This window comes from Polypterus senegalus, chromosome 4 (genome assembly GCF_016835505.1).
Source record: "Polypterus senegalus isolate Bchr_013 chromosome 4, ASM1683550v1, whole genome shotgun sequence".
NCBI classification, from domain to species: domain Eukaryota; kingdom Metazoa; phylum Chordata; class Cladistia; order Polypteriformes; family Polypteridae; genus Polypterus; species Polypterus senegalus.
The window spans coordinates 11,919,158-11,940,545 of NC_053157.1; the positions used below are offsets into that span (position 1 = coordinate 11,919,158).

At 40.5% G+C, this 21,388-nt stretch overlaps 1 protein-coding gene across 2 annotated transcripts in view; it reads left to right on the forward strand.

Annotated features, from left to right (window-relative positions):
• The window catches only part of fhip1aa (FHF complex subunit HOOK interacting protein 1Aa), a 129,976-nt gene that overhangs the window by 66,352 nt on the left and 42,236 nt on the right, over positions 1-21,388 (forward strand). For both annotated transcript variants that reach the window (XM_039750251.1, XM_039750252.1), the window contains exons 2-4: positions 4,554-4,643; positions 6,265-6,477; positions 11,994-12,656. In XM_039750251.1, the coding sequence (XP_039606185.1) occupies positions 6,373-6,477; positions 11,994-12,656 (768 nt within the window). In that variant the 5' untranslated portion in view covers positions 4,554-4,643; positions 6,265-6,372. The remainder of the gene's footprint in view (positions 1-4,553; positions 4,644-6,264; positions 6,478-11,993; positions 12,657-21,388) is intronic.

Consider the following 21,388-nt stretch of genomic DNA (forward strand, 5'->3'; position numbering starts at 1 on the left):
TAAGAAATGTCATCAGCAGTGGAGGTCTTCCTTGGCCTACCAGTCCCTTTGCAATTACTGAGCTCACCAGTGCGTTCTTTCTTCTAAATGATAATCCAGACAGTTGATTTAGGTGATACATTTTAACTGGTGTCTCCAATGGTTTTATTATTTTTTTTCCAGCCTCATATTGGCTTCTTTGACTTTCATTGACACAGCTTTTGTCCTATTGTTGAACAATGGCAACTATAGACTCAAAAGGGTAGAAGCAAGCCGAGGTGTCTTACAAAGCCATGAAACACACCTGAGGAATCACAAACACATGTGACAGCAATTATGCCAAACATTATGGTGTCCTGACATAGGGGGATGAAGTAGAAAAAGTGTTTAGCATTTCTACATGGTGTGACTGAAATATATGCAAACACCCTTAAATGAAAGTCTACAATGTGCACTTTAATTATGTCTGAATTGTTTGATTTGTAATTTTAATCTGTGGAGCAGAGTTGTACATCAAGAAAACAAATGCGTGTTTGTCCCAAACATTATGGAAGGCAGTGTATAAAACTGAATTGACTGAAATAATATGATGTGCAGATTATTATTGTAACGAACCCACGTTATCAACTTGCATTAATTTGAACTAATTAATTGCACAGGAAAGGTGCAGCAGCCCTAAGTGATATACAAATAGGAGCAGTTTAAAAATGCAGCTCTGTGAGCAGATCGGAGCCACTGGGTATGCAACAAGGACCACAGCGGTCACTAATTGCAAGGACAGTGCAGAGTTACAGGTTGAGCTGCTGATTACCTAGATAGAACAGACAGATATAGCTTTATTTGTCCCCAGGGGGAAATTTTGACTTTTTGCAAAATCAATTTAAATCAATAAAAACATAAATAGTTAGAAAAGTAAGAAGATAATAAAAAGTAAATACATTTACTTAGTCATATAATCTATAACAACTGAGGATGTGGTTTATTCATACCTAAAGACTGGCTTATTATCTTCAGACTGGAATTAAAATCTTTAAGATAATTGCCACCTTTTGTATTCCTGTTATACAATAAATCCATTCTTTTTCAAATTCTTAGTTAATTATATAATTTTAATGAATTACTGTGTTTTAACTAATATTAATAGCTACTGTAGATGTGCAGCGTGTTTCAGCTGCTTTTCTTCTTTCACTGGGTAATATTGCAGTACTAGTAATATTTAGTAGTAGGGTGTTGTAGCGTGTTAGCCATTATGGATGTAGTAAGAAGTCAAGGAAAATGACACCTTTTATTGGCTAACTAAAAATATTACAATATGCAAGTTTTCAAGGCAACTTAGGAACCTCCATCTTGCCTGAAGAAGGGGCCTGAGTTGCCTCGAAAACTTGCATATTGTAATATTTTTAGTTAGCCAATAAAAGGTGTCATTTTCCTTGACTTCTTACTACATAGGATAATATCAATACTGATTTTGTGCTAGTATTGGTCATTTTGTATTAATAGTTATTTTCCATTTTTTAATTATTGGGTGTACTGTATTTTTTAAAAATGTTATGTTTAAGAAAATTGAACAACAGTTAGTCACAGACTCCGCCACCACTGACAATTGATACCATTTTCACATCACTTAAATTTAACTCTGCCATCTATGTGAGGCACCACAAGCTCTCTTTGTGCTCAGTTTTTAACTCCATTGTAAATTGCTGTTAAAAAGCACATCTTTAATGTAGTCCACTAATACATGTAATTAGTTCTGTTATTGCTATTATTCTTGAATATGACTCATTGTTATAAAAATATTTAATAAACACAAATGTAATAACTGACTCTTGGAATGAATTACTGTAAATTAAAAATGTGAAATGCTCCATCAGTTAGCCTAGTCGATGAAATGCACCTGAATGTTATGCCATGCGATCATTTTCTAACTTGTGTAATATTATTAATCAAGTCTGAAGTCACTAAAATTAAGACTCGAGTCCGATTCGTGTCTCCCACCTCTGCTTCTTGCACTCCTCACTATGAAGCCTAAAAGAGGCCAGCGTTCCAGATAAACAGCTTCTCTAGCTATAAAAGCAATCCATGAACTAAAGCTGAAAAATAGGACGATAATCCCTCTTGTTTCCTCTAAACCACTGGATTAAGCAAATCCACAGAGCCCCAGAAGGGATTTGACTTGCGCTGCGGTCCTTTTTACTCATCCTGTGGGTGGTTGAGGTTTTATTAACCGAGTTGTGGGCCTCCTGCTGGTTGGATTGAATCGCAGAGTGTTTGTGACTCCCTAGTCCAGTACCGCAGGTATTAATCCATTACAGACACAAGTGGGAATCATATGGTCATCTCTTAATCTCGGGAATTCTGCAGCTCATCCACCACACATAATGTGATTGGACTAGTTTGGCTAGAATTAGAGCAGTTGCCTAAAATGGTCTGAATCTGGGGACTGGAGATTTATAAAAAAAAAAAAAAATGTTTTTGTGTTTTGGCTGTGAATGATTGTGCCTGGTGTCACAGTAACACAAAAAAAGAATAGACAAGTGGGTCCATTGAGCCATCTTCTTATCCCACTTAATCCAGTGCAGTCTATCCCGACAGCATCTTTCTCATCTTTTTCCTTTTGCTCCTGGGTAGAGTAGGGGGGCTTTAAGGAGTAGCACCATCTTGGCCTGTTTCTCGCCAATGCTTTGACTGTGCTGCGTGTTTTCCCTAACTGTATGTTCTCCTTGTCCACCATTCTCCTTTTCTCCAAGTTATTTTCAGTCATACTCTGTGCCATGATTCCTGCAGGTTCTAGTCCAAGAGATTCCTTTCAACTTTCTTGCAGAATTTTCCATTGGGATGGGCATTACAGTGGATTCAGAAAGTTATTTGAACCCTTCTACTTTCTGCACCCTTTATTGTGCTGTTTGTTTAATTTTAAATGGATACATTTGCCATTCTTTCCAATCAATTTACACTCAGTAACTTATAATGACAAAGTGAAAACATGTTTTCAGACAGGTTTGAAAATGGATTAAATATTAGAAACTGAAATCTCCCATTCATAGAAGTATTCAGACCCTTTGACAGCAATTCCAGCTTTGCGTCTTCTTAGGTAAGTATCTACAAGCTTTACACACCTGCATTTTCTGCATTTTGGTCAATTTATCCCATTCGTCCTTGCAGATCCTCTTAAACTCTGATAGATTGGATGGGAAGCATCTGCAATCTGTCACCTTCACTCAAAAGACCTGTCCTAATGCCACTCCAGCATTATCGTTGGCTGTATGCTTCAGGTCATTGTTGTGCTGAAAGGTGAACCATCACCCCAGTCTGAGGAGGTGTGCACTCTTAGAGCAGCTTTTCTTCAAGCACTTCTCTGTATTTGACTGCGTTCATCCTTCCCTCAATTCTGACCAGTCTCCCTGTCTCTGTGCCCTCATGGCGTGATGCTGCCACCACCTTGCTTCATCGTAGGGATGTTATTAGGCAGGTGATGAGCAGAGCCTGGTCTTTGCCAAACATAGTGCTTGCAGTTCTGCTGAACGAGTTTGGTTTTTGTGTCATCTGACCAGACAATCTTTTTTTCTCTTCATGCTCTCGGAGTCCAAGGGGTTTGTCATATACCTGTTATAAGGGGGCTTCTCTCTAACCACTTTGCCATAAGTGCCTGATTGCAGGAGTGCTACTGAGATGATTGTCCATTCTGACAGGTTTTTCCTTCTCAGCAGATGACTTCTGGAGCTCTATTAGAGGGACTGTTGAAGTTTTGGTCACATCTCTGACCAAGGCTGTTCTTGCCCGGTTACTAAGTTTTGCTAGCCGAACTATTGGAGGGGTCCTGGTGGTTCTAGATTTCTTCCTTTTCATGATTATTGAGATCACTGTGCTGTGGGGAACACTCAAAGCTTTACGAATAGTTTTATTTCCTGCCCTGATCTGTGCTTCACTACAATTTGATCATGGAGGTTTACATAGAGTTCCTTAGACTTCATGGCTACTGACATGCAGTACTGTGTGGGACCATCTATACACAGATACATGTGTCCCTTTGTAAATGATGTCCAATCAGTTTGCCACAGGTGGACTTCAGTCAAGTTCTAAACACATCTCAAGGAGCAAAGGGTGTGAATACTTATATGAATGAAGGATTTCAGTTTTAGATTACCAATACATTTTCAAACTTTGCTGAAAACCTGTTTTCACTTTGTCATGATGGGATATTGAGAGTACACTAGGCAAAAATGGCAAATTTTATCCATTGAAAATTAAATCTACTTTACAACAGGTAAAGTCTGCAGAAAGAGAAGGGGTCTCAATATTTTCAGAGTTCACTGCATGTTCAGTTTGCATTCAATTCCCAGTCCATAATTTGACAAAAGTTGATTCTGAAAAGGCTCAATGCATGAGGCTGTGCTGTGTGATAGCCTGGCATTGTGTTCATATTTAATTCTACTCTTGGTCCCGATGCTGGTTGGGCTGAGTCACTAGGTTCTCAGATCACATGACTGATAATCACAGGCACTTGCCTGGCACTCCCTTCGACGGTTTGATTCTTATTTATTGGGCTGAAACCTCTCTTGTTGTTTTTGCTCCAGGTCTTTCCCCAAGGAGATTATTTCTTCTGAAGATCATGGAATATGGAAGAGCGGCATTGGCAGCAGAAGGGCAGCGATGGTCCACATGAGGTGAGGCCTTTTCAAAAATAAACCTCCAGATTAGTTTTGGTGTGATGTGGCTTTGATGAGATTGGAATTGTGTTCCAGCAGAACAATGGAAAGAGAAAACTCTCAGCCCCCATGGGGGGGCAGGAGGGTGGGGGGTAGGGTTTAGACTTAAAAAATCTGACAACCTGATGATTTAGGGGTTGGCATTTGGAATTGGAGAGATGGAGTTGCATTGAAATTAGGCAAAATGGATAAAGTTATGGACTTCACTTTGCCCAGTTCAATCCCCTTGTCTGATTCACTGTGCCCCCTCACTGAATCACTAAATCTGCTTCGCACACAATGTAGAAATAAAGAAAAGATTTTAGTGTATGTATAGAGTGTTGTGTATTGTGAAAGGCTCTATATAAAATTACATGAGTAACACTTCACCACGGACTCCCTTTGTTAGCATCAGAGGCATGTAAATATCCTGTCTGTCTTCACAGTTTACTGATCTGGAAAGAATTGTATTGCACTTATTAAATGCTGTCAAATGATGTGAACTCTGAAATGCACTTTATAAAATGCATTTGGGTAAATCTCCACCATTGACTTCACTGTATGACTGACAAGGGATCAGTTAGCCTGCCTGTGCTTACACCTTATGTGTTAAGCTTTGCAATGATATGAACTATGAAATTATGAAAAGAGCTATAACGCACCACAAGGGTAAGTTTGAGCCTTTCACTGTCTCTTTGACTGTGATGAGTGATGAATGAAAAGTGAAAGGTGATGTGTGACAAAGTGATGCGTAATGATTGAAAAGTCATAAGAGTGTTTAGTGAAAGCTCCAGAGGGATTAAGTGACAAGTTAATGGATAAGAGTGATTTGCGATGAGTGACAAGTTGGGAGTGATGAGTTAGAATTGAAGATTGATTATTGAAATGTGATGAGTAAAACATAATAGGGATGAATGACGAGTAATGCATAACCAGCTATACTTAATACTTGAAGTGCGACGTTTGATTAGTGAAAAGTGAAGTGATTTGTGAAGAATTATGTATAATGAGAGAAGAATGATGTGCGATGAGTGAAAAGTGATGGGTAAGTGTAACAAGTGAGAAGTGAAGAATGATGAATGGAAAAAAATTGGGTTGACCAATGAAATGTTATGAATGATAAGTGACAAGTGGTATGTGACAGGGATGCGTGATGAGAGAGAAGTGAAGAGTGGCACATGATGCGAAAAGTGAAGAATGATGTGTAATTAGTGAAGATTGATGCCTGATGAGTGATAAGTGTTGGGGATGCTTGACAAGTGATGAGTGAGAACTGAAGTGTGAAAAAATAAGGACGAGGGACATATGACAAGTGGTGAGTGACTGGTGACACAAGACAAATAATGCCCAATATGGATTAACAATGACTCTTGATGACAGAAGTGAAAAATGTTAATGTCCTAAAATGGACACCATAGTCTAGGACATTATCTACATGGTCATACATGACTAGGCTTTTGACAGTATGGTGTCAATTTGCACCTAAACGGCCATTCATTTTTACAGAAGCCTTGTTGAATTTCAATGATTCTCTTGGGGGCAGATGGCACTCATTTTTCATGGCTTGCTTCATCTCTTCCTTTTATCTTTTTGTCTGCAGATTTCCACATATGTGCAATGGGCACTTCTGGTCTTCTGATGTCCAAACCAGACATCGATTGCTGCAATCTTTTCTCCACTATGGTTTAGTGGACCTTCACAGGAGACAATGACTTCCCTTCTTACAAATGGGAATCGAAACAGCCAGGCCCTGAACCTGCGAGGTGTGGACCCAGAGACATGCACAATTGTTTTCAAAAACCACTGGGCTCAGGTACTTTGTCTTCATGTATATAAATGTCATATATGCAGTAGAAAACTGAAGACCCGCGTTGAACCTTTGACTGGAATTGAACCAGTACAACTGACAATACAATAAACTAACATAGGAAGGATCCTGAAATAGCCATTCTTCCAGTTCTTTTCTAAACTTGCCTTTTGGAAAAGGTCTGGCACCAGACCTGGATGGGATGCCAGTCCATTATAGGGAAAGCCTAATTTAGAGATTCCACTTCACCTAAAATTCATGTCTGGAATGAGTACTAATGCTGCCAGTTTTGTCCAGCCTTTTAGAGCAGTCTTTGCCCAACAGGCAAACTGTAGTGGGTACAGGTAGTCTACCACAGGAGGACGTTTTTCAAAGGTCTTCATGATGTGAGATGTAAGTGCCACTGGTCTGTAGTCATTAGATGAAGAGGTGCCTGCCTTCTTTGGAACAGGAGCAATGCAGGATGTTTTCCACAGCAGTGGCACTTTCTGAAGCCTTAGAAATAGTCTGAACCAGTGACAAAGGACACCACAAAGTTGGTCAGCATAGGCCTTAAGAAGGACCGACTCCATCTGGCCTGTGTGTAGTTCCTCAGTTGTCTCCTTAGTTGGTCCTCAGTTATGGATAGTCCATACTGACGGTCAGAGGTGGACTTGTCATTGGCTATTCCAGTTGATGTGGTAGGAGTTGTTGATGTAGTAGGGGTGATGTGGGGAGGCTGGTCATTGGAAGAAAGTGGAAGTAGGAGGGAAAAGCTATTAAAATATTGGTTCAGGGAGTTGGCTTTGTCCACTTCCCCTTCTAGCACCTAAGCCCTGGATTGCTTGACTAAAGTAATTATACCCAAACTGGGTAACCCAGTCCATTCTAGACATCCTTCACGTTATTCTGATTGAGTTGTGATTGTTTTATGTTTTAGCTTTACAAGTCCTCCTTTCCTTCACACAACTTTTTCGTTATCACTCGCTTTACGCCCTTCAGAGCCTCTTTTGTCACCGGATTTGAACACTATGTTTTTCTTATTCAGGAGACCCCTTAGCTCCTTAGTAATCCAGGACTTGATGTTTGGAAAGCAATGTGCTGTCTTTGTGGGTACCACTGTGTCGACACAGAAGGTAATATAGTCTGTGATGCAGTGACAGAGTCTTTCACTATTATCCCCATGTGACTCAAGCATCATTTCCCAGTCTATCATTTGGAAGCAGTCTTTCAAAGCCCATCCAGCCTCCAGGCCCCCATTCCTTAGTATTCTAGTGGTAACAGGTTGCTGTCTAATAATAGGCTTGTAGCTGGGAATAAGATAAATCAGGTTGTGGTCACATTTTCCTAAAGGAGCAAGCAGATTACACTTAAAGGCATATTTAACATCTGAATACAGCGGGTCCAGCTTGTTAAGTCCTCAAGTGCAACCTGTCACAAACTGATAGAAATTTGTCATTGTTACTTCCAAAGTTGCCTGTTTGAAATCACCACATATTATAACTACAGGGTCAGAGTGAGTCATCATTAAAGTGTTAGAGACACAGTGAATCATTTCCTTTGCTAAGTCCCCATTTGTGGAGGGAGGAATATAAACATAAGAATGATGAAATTTATCTCCCCCTGGGCAAATAATGTGGACAAATTCCGACAGCCAGAATTTCAATGTCTGAATTTACAAACTGTAGTTTTAATTGTAATATGCTCTGTTTTACACCATTCCTCATTCACATAGATAAACAGTCCCCCTCATGGCTTTTTTCCACAATGCACTAGGTCTCTACCTGCTCAAATAAGATAATATCCGTTTAGCATTAAAACGGTGTCAGTGCAAGCAGCCGATTACAGGAGTAATTAATACACCCTTCTTTTATTTTCTCATTGCCTTGTACTGTTTCAGGCGTTTGTACAGTCATGGCCAAAGGTTTTGAGAATGACACAAATACTGGTTTTCACAAAGTTAACTGAAGTAGAATTACAAGCATTTCATAAGTTTCAAAGGCTTTTATTGGCAATGGCATGAAGTTTATGCAAAGAGTCAATATTTGCAGTGTTGGCCCTTCTTTCTTTTTCAATACCTCTGCAATTCTCCCTGGCATGATGTCAATTAACTTCTGGGCCAAATTCTGACTGATGGCAGCCCATTCTTGCAGAATCAATGTTTGGAGTTTGTCAGAATTTGTGTGTGTTTGTTTGTCCACCTACCTCTAGAGGATTGACCACAAGTTCTCAGGGGAATTAAGGTCTGGGGAGTTTTGTTACATGAGCCACTTAGTTATCACTTTTTATCACAGCCCAGTGCTCCATCATGTTGGTCACCAAACTGTTCTTGGATGATTGGGAGAATTTGCTCTCAGAGGATGTTTTGGTATCATTCTTTATTCATGGCTGTGTTCTTAGGCAAAATTGTGAGTGAGCCCACTCCCTTAGCTGAGAAGCAATCCCACGCATGAATGGTCTTAGGATGCTTTACTGTTGGCTTGACACAGGACTGATGGTAGCACTAACCTTTTGCCATGCCTGAGCAAGCTGTGCACTGGTGGTACCCCTATCCCACAGCCGCATCAACTTTAGGAGACGGTCTTGGAACTTGCTAGATTTTCTTCGGCGCCCTGAAGCCTTCTTCACAAGAGTAATGAAAATGGTTTTTTTGGGATTAAGTTCATTTTCATGGCAAAGAGGGACTATGCAATTAATTACAATTCATCTGATTACTTTTCATAACATTCTGGAGTATATGCAAATTGCCATCATAAAAACGGAGGCATCAAACTTTGTGAAAATTAATATTTGTGTCATTCTCAAAACTTTTGGCCACGACTGTAGACATAAGGCAGCCTGTGGGTCCTCTTCACAGCTCCATACAGGTTTGCAGTCTGTTTGAAGTGCTGTCAAAAGAAGCCGGTGCCTGGGTTTGCATTAATTGCCATTAATCGGTAAATTTAAGATCCATTTAAAATCCGTTTTGACGCTTTCTAGTGGCTACTTTCAGTGGCAAAGTCAGATCAATTCTAATTTTAAATAAGACTAGAACAGTTTGAGTTCTTTGTCTGCCCAGACTACATTGTTTCAGAAATCCTGGTCTTTTCCTTGATGTTCAAGGGCAAACTTTATTCTTGCCTGATATTCTTTCTGATTTCCTCCTGATACACCTCTCTTGTAGATCTTATTTGTGCAGCCTCTTTGTAATGGAAGACTCTTGCACTTTGACACCTACAGCCCACGATTAAATTCTGGGTTTTTTAGAGACGTCTTGCATTCTGCTCTTGGGCTGAACTTTCTTGGCAGCCTATGCTGGTCAGGTTGTCAGCTGTTTATAATCTGCTCCATTTGTAGATGATCTTTAAGACGGTAGAATGGTTGATATTTTGTTTTGTTGCATCCATAACCTAACATCTGAAGACCCCAGAGAGCTCTTTTTGTGACGGCATTGTGATAAGACACACTTCAGCAACAAACGGCTAATCAAAAGGAATGCAAATTAGAAATGTGTCAGACAAGATCCTCTCTCATGATATTCTAGTCATTTGCACCTATTTCTAATTTGAGGGTTTGAGATAGTGATACATGAAGGGGTGCACTTAGTTTTTAAACAGGCAAAATTTGCATTTATGTTTATTTGGGGGCTCTGCCCCCTGCTCGCTTTGCTCGCCCAAGGGGTTTGTTTTACCGGATATACAATTTAAAGAGATTGTTATTTTCATGGGAATTGTTACATATGCATTATTTTCACTTTTACTTTCAAACTTTAGTAAAAACAATATTTGAATTTAACTTTTCTTCGAGATCGCATTGAATTTTGATTCCGTTTTTGCACTTACTTCGTGACAATGCAGTATATAACTGCCTGTGAGTGAGTATCGTTTCTTTCTCTCTATTAAACATAAGACTTTTTCGAATGTTTGTCCATGCTGTTTCTTCTTCGCTTTGTTGTTGACGTGTCATCTAGAACGTATAAAATTATTGTCCTGATAAAATTTATAAGAGCTGAGAGCGCAGGAAGTGTGTCTGCCAAAAGCATTCACACGTCTGAGGTTAGATGATCATGGTCGTCGTCAGAGGGGACTGGGCGGTCTCTTGGTCTGGGATCCCTTCAGATTTTATTTTTTTTTTCTCCAGCCTCTGGAGTTTTTTTTGTTTTTTCTGCCCACCCTGGCCATCGGACCTTGCTTATTCTATGTTAATTAATGTTCACTTATGTTTATTTTTTATTGTGTCTTCTATTTTTCTATTCTTCATTTTGTAAAGCATACAAAAAAATGTGCTATATAAATAAATGTTGTTGCTGTTGTCTTGTTTGAAAATAGTTGTTAAGTAGTGTAAATGTGACCTGATATTTGTTTTATTACATCACCTTTATCCATAGATACTGTTTAAATGAAGATCAAATATTGATATGTTTACATATGTTAAAAAAAAAAAAACTAGACTAAATTTGCAAAAATTACAAAAATTCTGTTTTTGCTTCATCATTCTGGTGTATTGAGTGCTGCCTGATTAGGGAAAAAATAAATATAATCTCCTCAGTGTTACATCCATCCATCCATCCATTATCCAACCTGCTATATCCTAACTACAGGGTCACGGGGGTTTGCTGGAGCCAATCCCAGCCAACACATGGCGCAAGGCTGGAAACAAACCCCAGGCAGGGCGCCAGCTCACCGCAGCCTCAGTGTTACATTTCTTCTCAAAAAACATGTAAAAGGCGTTGCATTTTTTGGCTTTAAATCCCATCTTTCTACTGTAAAATGTGCAAAACACTAAAAGTACAAAGTCAGAAGTGTAGAAAGTATAATAATAGTTGTTAATAATATGAACAGCACACTGCACATGTGCGAGGGACAAAAGCATCACTTTCATGTCACCAGAATCACTTTTTGTTTCACTGTCCATTTCAGTTTCACTGTCTGAAGACCGGTTCACCATGTCGTCACTGCTAATGAGGGGTGTTTCTTAGATGCCATTATGAGGCTAGAAGAAGACGTGTCTACACCATTGCCTTGGTGACATTTGGTCCTGATGTTTATATAAGACATGCTTATAGAGTTGCCCAAGTAACGCTCGGCACTACCGCTGTTGGCACTTTTACAGCCCGAGTAATCCTTACATCTTACACAAGAGATCTTTGTACCGCTACCCGAGTGACACTCGGGACTAACGCTTTTACCACTTTTTTTTTTTCTTTTTTTTTCAGCCCTAGAGACACTTGGGGCTGACGCTAAGGAGGATAAATAATTTTGGCATAAGACTGCAACATAACGGAATGTGAAAAAAGTGTGGGGTTTGAATACTTTTTGAAGGCACTGTAGGTAGTGGGGTAGACTGTAAAACTTTTGGGGACCTTCAAAACTCGACTTGGAGAAGTTAGGGGGATAGAATTGGCGAGATTGATGGCCTGAATGACTGTTCTCATCAGAATTATTCTGAAGTGACGTGTTGTCACGCTGATACCTTATCTACAACGGGGATGCAGTGTTCATATTTAGGAATTTCCAGTTTGTGTTAAGTTTTCCCTTTAAAACTTCTGTTTTTTGTTACTTCAGGTGGTGAAGATCCTTGAGAAGCATGACCCCCTGCGTGGCAACGGTAACACTGGCAGTATTGGAGTCGGTGGCAGCAGCCTCCGCTTTGGCCCCATTCCAGTCGATGAAGCCAGTGCTGTGCAGAATTATGTGGAACACATGCTGTTCCTCATGATGGAGGAGGAATGCGGGCAATCCGGTGCCATGGGCCCCATCTTGGAATTTGTGGTAACCGAGAACGTCATGGAGAAGCTGTTTTTGTGGAGCCTGCGGAGGGAGTTCACCGATGACATGAAGATCGAACAGCTGAAGATGTACGAGATGTTGGTGTGTCAGTCCCGGCAGCCCCTATTACATCACAAACCCATTCTGCGACCCCTGATGATGCTGCTGAGCTCCTGCTCTGGGACAGCCACACCATCCGTGGAAGCTGAACTTGTCATTCTACTCAATCAGCTTTGTTCCATTTTGGCTAAAGACCCCTCAATTCTGGAGCTATTCTTTCATACCAGCGAGGACCAGGGTGCAGCTAACTTCCTGATTTTCTCCCTTCTTATTCCTTTCATTCATCGCGAGGGCACAGTTGGTCAGCAAGCCCGTGATGCCCTGCTATTCATCATGGCACTGTCAGCAGAGAACCATGTTGTCGCCAACCATGTCGTGGAGAACACCTACTTTTGTCCGGTATTTATGCTTTTTCAATTATCAGTCCATGCTGGTTTTAAGACGCATCCTAGCCTGCTGCACAAGGTTCTCTCTTTTACTTCAGATGAGGTCCCGATTGTCGGGCCTGTGAAACATAGGGTACTGCCTCCATCCAAAATTCAGTGTAACTTTTTCAGAGATACTTGCAAGTCCTGCGAGACGAGACTTTGTGCCAAGAGATTTAACCAGGCCCGGGGCCAGAAGTAAAAGACAAAGAATAGATGACAAAGTAGAACATCGTAAAGAATTCAAAAACATTGGTACGATACACATGCAGATCATGTTAGAGATAATGAAAGTACTAAATTTTGAAAGTCTAAAAATAAGTGATAGTAAAGATCATATTAGCGCAAACAAATGGAAATTATTACTGAGTGAAAGTACGGAACAGCGAAAAGAAATTGAATATATTGTTCGGATTTAAACTTTAAGTCGGAGACTTGAAGATCGTCTAATTTGTGTTGCCATCAGGGAAAAGTAGTGTTTCTTCCCAATGAAGAGGCGTATCCGCGAGAATTAAAAGATTTGTTGTTTGGTGAAAGTGAAATCCTCACAAACGAGCAGCAGAGACGCGAAGTGGCTGGCGTGTAGCGCAGGCCGGGGGTTTGGTGAGCAAAGCGAGCACCCCCTAGTTGTACAACAAAACAAAATGTATTATAATTGTTCATCAGCATGGCATTCAGTGCTGAAAGACACTGAAAAGGAGACAAAGGGAGTTTGGGATGGAAATTAAATCTGTGAGGTTATAATTGTGTGTACATGTACATTTTAAATGTCATGTAAAAACAAAAGTCCTGTTTTAACATATGTGGAAATCAAGATTTGATCTGTATTCAAACAGTATCTGTATCTAAAGATTATAAAACAAACATCAAGCCACATTTACATTTTGTAGTCCATTGTGTAATGTAAATAAACATAAATGCAAATTTCACATGTGGAAAAAGTAAGAGGATTAGAATATCACTAGAGGGGCTCTTGTCTGATACTGTCTTATTTAAACCTCAGCCATTTCATTTAGTTAGCTCTTTACTGTTGAAGTGTGTGTTATCACCATACGAGATCAAACTCTCTTAAAGCCTTCAGAAGTAAGGTTGTAGATGGCTTGGAGTTTGTGAAGAAATTTAATAAAGAAGAGCAGAAGATGCAGAAAATAGTCTCTAAGAAGCAAAGAATTTCATCACAGAACCTACAGGTAGTTCTTGCCACTACTGATGTCACAAAGTGTATGAGTCTACCATTAGAAAGGAGCTGCACAAGTTAGATAGACTTGGGATGTCTGCCAGGAGGAAACAAGAAAGATGAACATCTAGGCAAAGACCATGACTTCTGGAACAAGGTGGTCTGGACAAACAAACCAAAGACAGCAGTTGCACAGAAGAACCTGACTGTAAAGCATGATGGTTGAAATGTGATTGTTTGGGGCTGCTTTGCTGCATCTGGGCCTGGGCAGCTCCTGATTGTTGAATCCATTGTGATTTCTTCATTGTACCAGAAGGTGTTTGTGGATTATATGAAACCATCATTCAGAAAATTGAAGCTCAGCTGAAAGTGGACATTACAACATGACATTGACCCTAAACATGCCAATATCTCCACCAAAGGCTGACTGAAAGGAAAGAAATGGAGGGTCTTGGAATAGCGAAGTTAAAGCCCGGATCTGAATCCCGTTAAGTTGCTGTGGGGGGGTTTGAAATGGGCTGGGTACACAAGATGCCCTTCAGGCATTGCACAGCTGAAAGAATTCTACATGACAAAGTGGAAAGAACTTTCTCCTCGTTGATGTCATGGGCTCTATGACAATGATGGGACGCTCCTCCTTGACGGGGCATGGCCAGCTATTAGAGCCAAGGACGGGACTGCCAGAAGTTCATTCTTCATTGATTAAATTATCACAAAGTGAAAATTATATATATTGGCTCACATTGTCAAAAGCGTGAAACTTGTTTGAACACAAAATGTGTTTTAGGATTACTGTGAAAATAAAAACAAGCCGGTGATTACCATGAAACAGAGACTGGGTGTGGGAAAGCAAGAGTTAAAACCAGTAGTCAGAACTTGAAATCAACAGTCCAAATTAACAAAGGCATTAAGTCAATAGTGACATGAGGTAGACAATAGGGCCTACTTGGATTAGACACAAACTATGCAACAGAGAGACGTTGTTCATTATATATTCACTGAGGGTAAGGCAGCTTATGAATGTTGAGAACATTGTCCCTTCCTTGACGACTGTGAGATGATCTTGGTCACATGACACCACTATTGTCACACAAAGAAGACAAAAGATGTCATCCAATATGAACTTTTGTCAAAACGTATCAAATTTAAAAAAACAAACCACAGAAATGGACTCCTAATGCAAAACCACCATGTAATACGCCTAATTGTACGTCTAACAATCTGTTAGGATTCAATTCCTTTTTTTTCCTGAAGTTTTATCAGGTCAAGAGAGAACAGGAAAATAAAGTAATTTAAAACTGATTACCCTTAAAGGAGCCCAGCACTATATGTCAATTAATTAATTGTTGAACTGGCCAACTCTGCTGCCCTTGGAGAAAATAAACCTCTGGAGACTCCACAGTCAGTTATATCAGACAGAATCATACATACTCTCAGTCCTGGAGGCCTCGGCCAACTGGTCGGCCACCCACTGTTGGACATTCTACAGCAGAGTATGCGCTGGGCCGTCTAATCTGACAACAAAATCTTTGTATCTGTTGATTTCAAGGTTCCTGGTATTAAAGGTGTGTTTCCAAGGGTAGGATAACAGCTTTGTAGTAGAGCAGTGGCACAGCAGGATGCCAAAAAGAGAAATGAAATAGTGCAGGGTTAGTAGCTGTTTATGTAATGCTTATACTGTATTTTTGTACGAATGACTAACAAACGTTACAAATTTAGCCCATGCCAGCATTAATATATGCAGCTTGTTCCTGCAATATGCTACCTCATGCGGCGTTCTGTCCACACATCAAACCGGTGTTGGTACAATGTTTTGTTCTTCAATGTTCTTGGGTGTTTTTTGCTGTGTGTTTTTGCTCCTTATCCTGGTGGAGGATCCATGACCTGTGACTGAGAGAGAGTTTTCTGACACTAGTCCGTACATTTCGCTCCAGAATGTCTTGACAGTCTTCAGATTTCATTGTTCCCTGCACACACTCATGGAACCCCGTGCCAGACGCATCAAAGAAGCCCTAAAACATAAGTGAACCTCCCTCCATTCACAGTAGGTCTGGTGTTCTTTTCTTTGAAAGCTTCATTTTTTCTTCTTGGGACATAGAGCTGATGTGACTTGCCAAAAAGCTTCAGTTTTGACTCATCTGTCTGCAGGACATTCTCCTAGAAACATTGTGAATTGCCAATATGCATTTTAGGAAATTCCACTCTGAACTTTTTATGTGGAATCTTTTTGGGTCTTCTTTCATTGAGCCCACTGTCACTCAGAAAGTAACCGATTGCCGATCAGACGCTGATGGACTTTGACCTTGGAGTGTCAGGTTTCTTCTCTTTGGAAGTTGTCCTTGGCTTTTTGTCTACCATTCTCAATATCCTTCTGCCTATACTGATTTTCCTCTTGTGGGCACGTCCAGTGGGGACGGCTACAGTCTCATGGACCTTAAATTATTTTAATAATATTTGCAACTGTTGTCACGGGAACATCAAGCTGTTTGGAGATAATGATACAACTGTTGTCACAGGAACATCAAGCTGTTTGGAGATAATGATCTTCTAGCCTTTGCCTTTAACATGAGTGTCTGTCATTTTCTTTTTGATCTCCTCAGACAGCTCTCTCCTTTGCTTTCTCTAGTCCAAATTTAGTGTGGGACACATGATGATACCAAACAGCAGAGTGACAACTTTTATCCATTATAATTAGTTGAATGACTGATTTCACCATTGGCAACATGTATGATATGAATTCTAGAAACCCGCTAGTTTGTGAAATCAGTCAAGTCCAATTATGTAGGATCTTTTCTGGGGGAACCAACAAATGTGTCCAGGCCATATATAGAATATATTTGTAGAATAAGCAATAATTGATCTCTTGTCACACTTGCTTTACTTTACTTGATGTCATGTCAAAGGCATTCAATTCAGGGGAAAACTGCTTTTCATTCCGTCATTTTTCAAGAGACACACAACACTTTTTCAATGAGCTGTAAGGCAACCAACAGTACCAACCAATATGTCCACAATTTTGCTTATATTGCCCATCCTTGTGAGGTTTTATCTGGAGTGCTGTGTGCAGTGTTAGTCTAAAGGCTACAAAAAAGAAATAGCAGTGCTAGAAAAAGTCCAGAGAATAGGCTGATTCTGGGACTGCAGGGGAGTTATGTGAAAGATTAATCTCTTCAGTTTAACCAAATAGCAATTAAGAGGTAACATGATTGAAATGTATAAAATTATGAAGGTGATTGCTATAGTGGATCCCAGCTTTTACTTTCTTCAAAAAGAACATGGGACACAGTTGGAAAGTTAAGGGTGGCTTTTACACAAACTTTAAAAAGCTTTTTAAACACACAGGATCATAGATACATAGGATAAATTAACAAGAATTGCGCTAGATAGTAGGACTTTAGGGATCGTCGTAACTTGACGTTATTGTTCTAATGTATGCACTATTAAAAGGTGCTATATAAAATTACAGCGATTCCTTAGTTTTGTGTGACTGTGAGCTAAATGAGTTACAACACCTGCCAGAGCTCAAGTTGTTCAATAGCAGCAAGTTTTGGATGTTAATTCAGTATGAAAGGAGAGATGTCACACATTTCAAGCCCGCCACCAGCTCCCTTTGTGATGGCCGAGTGTGTCATTTCTTGTACCCGCATTAACATTGGTAAATCACTTTGGGATGGTATCACCTAATAAAAGATGCTATGTAAAATAGGCATTGGGAGAACATACAAACTGTGCACTGTAAACAACAGGTGAGGATGCTGGAACCCTGAAGCAGCATCAGTAAATGCTCCTAAGCTCTGGCAGCTGTTTAAAATATGAAGTGTAAGTAATTCATATTTTGCTGGTTCTGTCTAAGTTCTTTGAAGTTAGTGGATACACAAGCGTCTTTTTCTAATTGAGATTTCTTCCACCATTCCTTTCCAAATATGTATTGTGGCAAGCACTTTTGCTGCCGTGAGATTTTGGGTGTTTACTTAAATGAGTTTTATTTCATTGTAATTCTCCACTGGGGGTCCTTTTAGGCCTACGTGCCACCATGTCCATCACGGTGCATTCTTGAATTACCTTTGGGCCCAAGGTAATCCTGTGGCACACCATCTGCGATCAGGTCCTTTGCTACATTACACATTTGTGATTTATGAGCCAAGCAGGTCTGTTGACTAAATGTAGTGCCTCCCGAGGCCACGACGATTTCCATAGTGTGCAGATGGTGCCATAAAACTAATTGGTTATGGCGGTCATATTTCAAAAAGCTTCGGCCCTTCATATGATAAACGAGTAGCCTGCAGCTAAAAAGCCTGCTTGTCCTTTTGGAAACTTATTCTTGGTTGCTTTCATGGCAGATTCCAGAAATAATTCCAGATGGGGTTCAAATATCCAGAGTTATGGCTGTTTGTGTACTGGTGTTTGATTATCAATTGTGAATGGAGGGGGTCTAACAGTGCAGCATGGCAAAGGGATTTGGCCAAAGAAACGGTGCTGTTTTTTATTCAAATAAAAGCCACTACCTGAAACGAAGTGGAAGAATGAAAGTTTGGCAAAGCTCAAGTAAGACATGCTTAGTAAATTGTATCCTTAGGTACACGCAGTCCTCCCTATTTTGTCAGCTTCTTCATACTCTTCGCGATTCTACATAAAATGCATATACATTAGAAAGGGGGGAAGGGGGGTTGTCCTCCTTGGATGGTCAAGTGCACTTTATAGTCATACTAGCCAACCCGCGGCGTAGCATACGCCACATATAATTAGTTATTGATAAATGAACACTTCCGGAATGACACAGTTGTCCAAATAGGGAGAGTCTGAGGATACATCTGTCAGTGAATGAAAAGATGGAACTCAGGAGAGAGCAACATACAATTGTCCATGAGTGAAAACGCCAATATAACAGGAAATTGTCTGCGTGTAAAAGTAAAAGGCAAATTAGAATCTGATGGGGTCAAGGAAATCCAGGGAATAAGGACAGTTTGTGAGGTAGCAGATGTGATAGTCTTACACTCCAGTACATCGCGGTGAATGCTGGTAACAGAAAGTCTAATGCCATTACAGAGACCTTTTGCTGGCATGAGATTCCTGAGAAGCATGATGACTGAACCTATTTTAATTTTGAGTTTATGCCGAGGCATGCCAGTGGGAGTAAGACTATAAAGAAATTCTTCAGGGAATGCAAGTTGATCTGCAGGATCGTCTGTGACGATGGAGTCAATGCTGGTGAAAGTTACTTCGTCGTTAGGGATAAGTTTTAGCACCTGTTCATTAAGGTGTAGTGAGTCTTCGTTGGTGACGCTTAATATAGCTTGCATGCCTCAAGAGCGATGTTGGAAGCCTGCAGAGGGTGAGAGTTGGCGGGCGGAGCCTTGTCGTGCATTCCCCATGACGTGGGAGGAGGGTTAGAGTGGGCGTTCGTGGCTCTTTCGTGCGTAACCTATGGGCAGGGCTCTGTAAGTTGGTGGCCGTGGCTCTTTGTCTTGTGTGCGGTGAAAAGTCAACGTGGCTCAGAGGTGCATGTGGACTATTGCACAGACGAAAGTGACTGAGGCTGTGTTTGGTGAGTTGCTGCATGCGGGCACATGAGCAGGCAGTGCACATGCCTCGAGAGCGACGCTGGACGCGGGAGAACGGTTACAGTTGGCGTGCGTGGCTTTGTTGTGCATATCCCATGATGCGGTAGGAGGGTTAGAGTTGGCAGGCGGAGCTCTGTCGAGCATATCCCATGGTCTTAGAGTTGGCGGGCGGTGCTCGGTGAGTTGGTGGGCGTGGCTCTCTGTCTTGTTTGCGCTCACTGTCTTGCGTGCCCTTAGTGAATTATATATATAGATGGGGTGGTGGCTGGGTGGCCCTTGAATGTGAAATACATACAACATGGCAGAGGTCTGGGATGTTATCTTGCAGGTCAGACTACATTGTGTCACTATGCTCCAGTTTGCAAAGCCCTGGGTACAGCACAAGTAGTGAGAGTCAGCATGGTTTGCAAAGTTTAAATGCTTGTGCAGGTAGGGGTCACCCATAGACAGAACATAGAGGAAGTTCTTTTCTGTACAATTCTTGAAACATTAAGTTCATTGCTTAAAGGTGTATATTACTTTTGAATAAAACCTTCCCAGGCTTTGTAGAAGTACAAGATTACAGAGCAAATTATGTACATTTAAATCTTATTGAAGCTACCATTTTGACAGGTAAAATTATATTTATAACAAAAATTCCCATTATTTTTACTAATTACTTGTTTCAATTCAAAAGCATACAGTTTTGTTTAAAACTGTGTTTTTCCAATGACCATCAACATAAGCCAAGGTCAGGCACCATGAAAAGCAAGAACTGATCCACGGCACAAATGTTTTACTCATGAGAAATTGTATGTAGTATATTCAACAGTAAGGAGCTCCACTGAATTTAATAATATTAGCCCCTGGTGTTAGTCATGTAGTACTTGTGATGTACAGTGGAACCCTATAGGATTGTATGTAAATACAATTAATCCGTTCCAGACTGTGCAAACTGTATGCAAATATATTTTCTTTAAAGATTTTTAAGCACAAAAATAGTTAATTATCTATACTAATAAAAGGCAAAGCCCTCACTCACTCACTCACTCACTCACTCACTCACTCACTCACTGACTCACTCACTAATTCTCCAACTTCCCGTGTGGGTGGAAGGCTGAAATTTGGCAGGTTCATTCCTTACAGCTTCCTTACAAAAGTTGGGCAGGTTTTATATCGAAATTCTACGCGTAATGGTCATAACTGGAAGCAGTTTTTCTCCATTTACTGTAATGGAGATGAGCTTCAACGCCGTGGGGGCGGAGTTTCGTGTGACATCATCACGCCTCCCACGTAATCACGCAGTCCATAGAAAACCAGGAAGACCTAAAAAAAGCGCTGAAGAAAACATGCATTATATAATTGAGAAGGCAGCGAAACAATAAGAAGCGGCGAGTGACATATACAACCATATTCATGACTTCTGCTACTTGAAACAAAGCACGATGTAAACCTACACTTTAAATTAAGTTCATAGACAGGCTGCCGCTGGCGTTTGTAATTTAGTGCCTGCCCATATAAGGCCGTCCGTCCGCGGCAATCCAATAGCAAACTCCCACTAAATATTCACGGGTTAAGGACTGTGCTTATGCAGAGGAAGATGAGATGGTCAGGGTGGTGTTTGGTACAAACTCAGCGAAACTGCGAGAGAAAGTTTTAAGTGCCAGGACTAAGGTAACATTAAATACAGCCATGGACATAGCAGATGGCACCAGCACAGCTGGGAAACTTCGATGCATGTACACGAGCGCTCACGTGAACTGGCGCAGTGCACAGATAAAAGCAACAGTTCCAAAGAGCTGAACAAAACCGAATTACACAATTGAAAAGGCAGCAAAAATATGAAGCGCTCATACATACAAGCATATTCATAAATCCAAAACAAAGCACACGTTGGAAAAAGTCAATGTCCCGCTAAAGGAAGACAGTGTAAAAAAAAAACGTGCATGCAGTGTGTCAGGTCTCAGATAAAGAAGAAGACGGCTGTTT